Genomic DNA, 6,423 nt, shown 5'->3' with positions numbered 1-6,423 from the left:
TGCTCGGTTCGATCGTTCGCGCGTTTCTGATCCGTTCTTCCCGGTGGCGAACCAAAAGAACCAGTCCCAGATCCCGCTCGAGCCAAGACGTTCTCGAGAAGAGCGCCGCATTATCTGTTCTTCGGTTTTGCTCCGTGCGTCATGTGACTCTCTTTTGTTTTTACGATCATTCATAAACTCATGAGCATCGAAAATATACGTCTAATGCTATAATGTTTAATTAAAAAGAATAACTTCCGATCCCATAGCATAATGACCGTGTTTAGTGTATTATAACTGATCGGTAGCATAACTTTTTTTAGGTTATCAAATTTGATTGCAATTTGTGTTTAAATCTATTGCTTATTATTTTATATTATTCATTCATAAAATTTAAAAAAAGTGATTAATAAACGTTTTCCTTTCATTGTATTACTTTACATCGGAGTAGTAATATGAGCGATAAAGAGAATGGAGCATAGGAGCGAGAGCAAATGAGCGAAACGCAACATAAATGAGAGAACCGTATTCGGCAACTCTCCGCATAGCGCATCCGAACATGTGTTTTAAAATTTTTGGTTGATCGCGGTTGATCATACGGAAAAGAAGGTTGTTTACTTTTTCCGCTGCGTTTTCTACGCCTGTCCTTCCTGCCGGGAACAGGTTTATCTTCAAATTTTATGTGCGTTGGTGTTGGTAATGTATTACAAAACGTGATTGGCACACCGAAACGATTTCTGGCTCATGATAGAAGTCACAAAGTTGTGCGAACAACATACTTCCAGTAGGGAAGGAGGACATTTTGTACATGGATTTTTGCATGTAATATTATGAAAAGTATCAAAGAGGAGCTGAATTATTAACAATTTGTTGGTAAATTTTACGATAGTCAGATGGGGGAGACGCATCAACGCCAAAACTCCATCTCAACATTCCTCTTTGCCTCTAGGGCTGGGTATCCAGTGTCATTCTAATTACATGACCAGTCCAGACAGATTCCTTCTGAGCATCTACTGCGAGACTCTATGAGCTGTATGGAAAACTTACTGTCGTACAGCGGATTAGAATCACCTGGCTACTCACAAGAATTACATCGAAAGATCCTGCCCGAAAAGTTCCTTCAGGCCATCCACATGGACTGGAGAGGCGTGGAATGCTCAAATTGAGATGGAGTGATTGGATTATGCGTCCACCATAAATGCCTAGATAAAGGATTGGCTGACGAGGGCGCTCGAACGGTAGCGGTTTAGAAGACTCCTGCAGCAGTCCAAGATCGCGAAGCGGTTGTATCACCGGATAAATAAATAAGAAAGTATTGTTCATCCTGGATGCATTACAGTTCACTGGATTTCCCGTCAAATGTGTTAAATTATTATAGCTAAATGCTTTAAAAACTTTCACTAGTAATAATCACTTTCTACTTACACATTCCTAGTTGAGTTTGCCATTTTTGTGCCTATTTTTATTGCATATTAACGATAATTTAAAAACAAGTTACAGAACAATTACTTTTACAGCGCATTGCCCCGGTTTTTAAGCACCCGTTCCTTCACGGCATAAAACCAAGGACCAATTTTGGAATTTTCCAAACAATCCTTAAAAGCCTGACACCCTTCCATGCTGTTCAGCACGCCAAACACGGCCAGATCGGCCAAATTCGGCTGCGAGCCACCATGGAAAACGGTTTTCTTCTTCTCAATTTCACCAATCCATCGATCGCACGCATCGTATATGTGCGAACGGACATCGTCACTCAGCTGGTGCCGTTTCTTCAGCCGTTTACTGATACCCCACATTGCGAATGCACCGACGTAAACCATTAAATCTCGTTCCCACTTCGGAAAGTGTACGTTCCACTCGCCCACATCGGAAAACCATTCGAACGTTTCCATTGCTTCGTCCTTCGTGCGGTACACGTTGGGGGAAATCAAATGCACCAGATGATCGTCCGCCCAAGCACGCCATTTGCGTTCCTCCCTAAAGTACAGGATAATATTTATAGAATAATACTAGTGTAAACATCACCGATAAGCAAACCGAAGTGCAATACTCACTCTTGCTCTTCCTTCGAACGATTGTCGACCTTCTTTTCTTGGAACATCAGGAAGTATTTGTTCATGATATCGAACACTTTCCGCCCGGCATCGTTTTCGTACGATATCGAAGGATAGTATTTAGCGAGTTCACCAATGTCCTGCTTTTTGTCTCGGAGAAAACTTGAAATCGCAGAGACGATCATGCTCGAGTCAGTTAGCTGGACGTATTTGCCGGATTTCGTCTTTGCCAACAAAATCGGCACCTTTTTACTGTCTGACCAGCGTATGTCCTGGCGTAGGACGGCATCAACCTCAACTACCGAATACGACAGACCACTGTGATCGAGAAAGGCTCGAACCTGTGCAAAACAAATCGATTATGTTTTATTAACTTCACGAAAAAAGATTTATTTTATATACGTTTACCTTACAACAGAAGGGACATGTTTGAAATTGGAACAGCACCAAATCCAGACCAGAATCGTCCTTCGGATTGACGACTTTTCGCATTATTTTCACATCCGGCAGCTTGTCGAGAACCTTCGGTCCCACATGCTCGTGTAGCATATGATCTGTGGGACCACCTTTGAAGAAATTGTAGCCGGACCAGCCCGTACCCACCAGTGCACCGACTGCCATCCCCTTTAGCGCCAGCCCCAGTGTGCTGGTAGGTTTTTTCGGTGCTGCTCCGGTAGCAAATCGACGGACGAGATTTATTCGCTGCAGTTTGGCCACATTTTGGTGGGGTAACCTCGTCGCAATTGATGCAATTGCACCCAAACGGAACGTTGCCATTACGTAAACGGAAATAAATAGGCTCGTTGAATTGTTTTTCTTGGGTCCTAATTAAACTACACCTATCCACCGATAAATATTTCTGGTTTTGTCGTAATCAGCCGGTTTTTCACAACAAACCAAATGTCAAACGCATCTGTCTCAAGGGAATCCTTTTCTAGTTCAAATTGTCCGGTCAAATGTGTTCGTCTGTTCGTAAATAACCGTGCTCTACGAAGCAAAGTTGAATCTTAACTTTTAAAATAGGAAAAAACTGAACTTTTTTTCATGAAATACATGAATATTTTTATGCTTTCGTCGAATTGCAATTATGTGTTTTGCAAAATCTAATGCATTCTCGATTATCCGTGGGATTGGAGCTGTTCGTTCTTTACCATACCCATCATCATCACGAAGGAACGTCAGTGTAAAACGTCAAACAGATCTGTTTATTTCGCATAGTCACTGAACAAAAAGAATCACGTCCAATTACATCGGAAACAGATCGGCGAATAATTTGTAGTTCGTGTAATTTCTCAAAAACAACCATGCTTGGAATGGAAAACTTTCCCGAGTACGAGGTGCCTGGAATACGCAAGGTGCAATTTTATCCCTACGAATCGAACGGCGGGTAAGATAGCGGCGAATACACAAACAACTCTGCATTGTTAGGTTAAGATTTGACTGTGCACAGAGAATGACTCGAATGATTGTTAATTTGCAGGAGCGTTGTAGCTATTGCCGGTGAAGATTTTGCCGTCATCGGTGCGGATACTCGTCTGAGTTCCGGTTACTCCATTCATACACGCACCCAGAACAAATTGTTTCGTCTTTCGGACAATACGGTGCTGGCATCTACTGGATGTTGGTGCGATACGCTCGCACTGACGAGCTTGGTGAAGGTGCGGATGCAAATGTACAAAGATCAGCACCAGAAGAACATGTCAACTCCGGCCGTTGCCCAGATGCTGTCCATTCTGATGTACAACCGTCGGTTCTTCCCGTACTATGTGTCGAACGTACTGGCCGGATTGGACCAGAACGGTAAGGGTGTTGTTTACAGCTACGATCCAATCGGACACTGTGAGATGACAACATACCGGGCTGGGGGTTCGGCCGGACCGTTGTTGCAACCGGTTTTGGATAATCAGATCGGTCAGAAGAATATGCTCAACGTGGATCCGGAACCGGTCAAAATGGAGAAAGCCGTCTCAATCATTAAGGACACGTTTATTTCGGCTACGGAGCGAGATATCTACACTGGAGACTCCGTTATCATCAACATTATTACAAAAGACGGTATCAAGGAAGAAACATTGCACCTCCGAAAGGATTAAACATTTCTGTATGTGGTCAATGATGGGGTTTTCATTTGTTTTTGGATTAATAAACGTATAAAGTCCATCTTAAAAATTATTTCTTAATAAAAAAAATACAACAGCCGATTGTTTTTAGATTGGAAGAAGAGAGTAATGCGCACAATATATTTCAAAACGAAGCAAACGAACTAAAAGAATGAAACCACTTATTGGCTACAAGCCGTTCCATAGCACAGCATTGCCATAAAAATGCTTCCATAGTCCTACATTCAAATCGTGAGTAATTTACTCAATTAACAAAACACCGAATGACATTTTATTCTATAAAAACACAATTGCCTGAACTGCAGAAATTTGTACCAATTAAATTTTGCTTGCATGTAAATGTGGAAAAGATGTAACATCCATGTATTAGGAGTGTAATGGCGACATTTAAACATACACACCGCAAAGGCTAGTTAACCATCGTGCATACTACTTCTGAAATGCTGCTTTAAATGTATGTTATTTCCTGTTCTTTTTGTTATGGAAATAGAATGCGTTTGCTCTTACCACGCTCCATACGCGATGGAGCAACGGGGGAACAGCATGCTGTGGTATCAATGTATTATTTTCGAATGTTGCGCCATACGGTACGGATGTTGCTCTCTTTCACACCGTAAGTTATCGACTGACGTGACCGGTTCGATTACCGGTCGGTTCGCACGTCTCCCTGCAGTACTGGTGTCGCAAAGATGGGGTGACTCCACTTCACGAACTCTTAAACATTACAAATTATCAAATGTGACCTCTCCCGCCGTATTCATGCTGTACATCATGCACTGAGAAGAACCACGCGCGGCAGACGAGCAATTTTACTGCCTCCCGACATCTCACTTCTTACCGGGAGGCACCAACGGTGTGCCGATTTCTTTGCCACGCAGCTTTATGCCGATGACACGCTCGATTTTGCCGAGTATCAAATTGTTTGGAATGCCACGACCCGCCTCGTAATCGTTAACGATTTGTGGCTTTTCACAAATTTGCTGTAAACGATGCAGAGTATGGGAACAATTAATCACCAAATATCCCAGTAGACTGAGTACGTTCGATATCCTACCGTAGCGAGATCCTTCTGGCTCAGTCCTTTTGCCTGTCGGCCTTGCATGATGAGCTTGGCCACGGACGGTGCAACCGTTTTGTGACGCAGTTCGTCGGTTTCGCGATCCAGTTTGGCTGTATTTTTAGCCGCTACATGCTGTTTGTTGGTTCCAGCGTTGACTGCAAAAAAAGAAATGAAAAACAAACACTGATAGCTAAGGAACCGGCGAAAAGAAAACAGTAAATTTGGCATGACAAGCACATGGCACAGATAGCAATTGCATATTTAAATAAACATTGCGTCATATTGCTTGCCTTCCGCGTAGTGCAGCATGTCATTTCCACATTGTCGTTTAACAATGCCGGAAAAACGATAATACACCTTGGCCAAAGTGCACTGTTGTTGTTGTTGTTTAGTTTTACTCGCGTGAAGGATGGCTGCCCAGAACCGGAGCCCCAAAACGGAATCCTTTTTGAGCGCTGTTGCGATACTTACACTTCTGTGTCGTTTCAACCGGTATGCCCTGACGACGTGCCTTATTGATGGCAGATTCAGTCTTTAATGTGGCCGCTTTCGGTGCCTTTTTACGCAATACGGTCACCGTGTCCCAGTCGCTTTCCGACATCTTTCTTGCCTGACGATGATGTTGCGTTCGCTTTCCAACAGGCTAAACAGGCTAAACACCGAAAATACTTTGTTACGGTTACGGAGAGATCAATAGAATTGCACCAAATAAAGCAGTGCGGTCCAAATTTAGTCTCTGCGTTGCTATTTCCCTTTTTTTTATCTGCGGTTCTACCTCGGATCGGAGGAAAATGAAGATTCGACGTTTCTAGAATTGATCAAATCTGACAGCTTGACGTTTGGGCTGTTATAGCACCAGGCTGGATCATTTATGTGGGCGGGTAAAATTGAGAAAATTTAAGTTTTTATGATCAAAGGGGCAGGAAGGTATAAAATAAATTGCTATTCTACCAAGCGACCAAGGTCTGTGTAGGATAGAGGTCTAGTAATAGCCAAGATAAAGGTTCGCCATTTTGTATTTCATTTGACGTTTGGTCGCCCGTGTAAGGTTTCTTGCGTCTAGCCTACTTGTTTACTATATCGCGAAGTTTCACAATTAGCTTGGTCGTTAAAATTTTCCTTCGTTTTGAATGCCTTTAGTCAAAACAGCAAACTGTTGACGGTTTTATAAAGTGGTGTGTGGTCATCACCTATTAGTGTTCTGAACCAA

General features: G+C 42.7%; 3 protein-coding genes across 3 annotated transcripts; 1 reads left to right on the top strand and 2 right to left on the bottom strand.

Moving 5' to 3' along the window:
• Nucleotides 1-1,427: 1,427 nt before the first annotated feature.
• Nucleotides 1,428-2,905, bottom strand: LOC128303724 (prostaglandin E synthase 2). The gene is made up of 3 exons (XM_053040777.1): nt 2,442-2,905; nt 2,034-2,374; nt 1,428-1,956 (listed from the first exon to the last, which is right to left on the bottom strand). The coding sequence occupies exons 1-3, from the start codon at nt 2,808-2,810 to the stop codon at nt 1,491-1,493; spliced, it is 1,176 nt and encodes a 391-aa protein (XP_052896737.1). The 5' UTR covers nt 2,811-2,905; the 3' UTR covers nt 1,428-1,490.
• A 336-nt stretch (nt 2,906-3,241) lies between these two features.
• On the top strand, nt 3,242-4,283 carry LOC128300481 (proteasome subunit beta type-1). The gene is made up of 2 exons (XM_053036553.1): nt 3,242-3,420; nt 3,514-4,283. The coding sequence occupies exons 1-2, from the start codon at nt 3,338-3,340 to the stop codon at nt 4,124-4,126; spliced, it is 696 nt and encodes a 231-aa protein (XP_052892513.1). The 5' UTR covers nt 3,242-3,337; the 3' UTR covers nt 4,127-4,283.
• Nucleotides 4,284-4,401: 118 nt separating this feature from the next.
• Nucleotides 4,402-6,055, bottom strand: LOC128300482 (endothelial differentiation-related factor 1 homolog). Its single transcript, XM_053036554.1, has 3 exons — nt 5,685-6,055; nt 5,208-5,368; nt 4,402-5,133 (listed from the first exon to the last, which is right to left on the bottom strand). Exons 1-3 carry the CDS (start codon nt 5,812-5,814, stop codon nt 4,981-4,983), a joined length of 444 nt encoding a protein of 147 aa, XP_052892514.1. The 5' UTR covers nt 5,815-6,055; the 3' UTR covers nt 4,402-4,980.
• Between the last annotated feature and the right edge of the window lie 368 nt (nt 6,056-6,423).

Source organism: Anopheles moucheti, chromosome 3 (assembly GCF_943734755.1).
Source record: "Anopheles moucheti chromosome 3, idAnoMoucSN_F20_07, whole genome shotgun sequence".
NCBI classification, from domain to species: Eukaryota; Metazoa; Arthropoda; class Insecta; order Diptera; family Culicidae; genus Anopheles; species Anopheles moucheti.
This window is presented reverse-complemented; position numbering and strand designations above follow the sequence as displayed.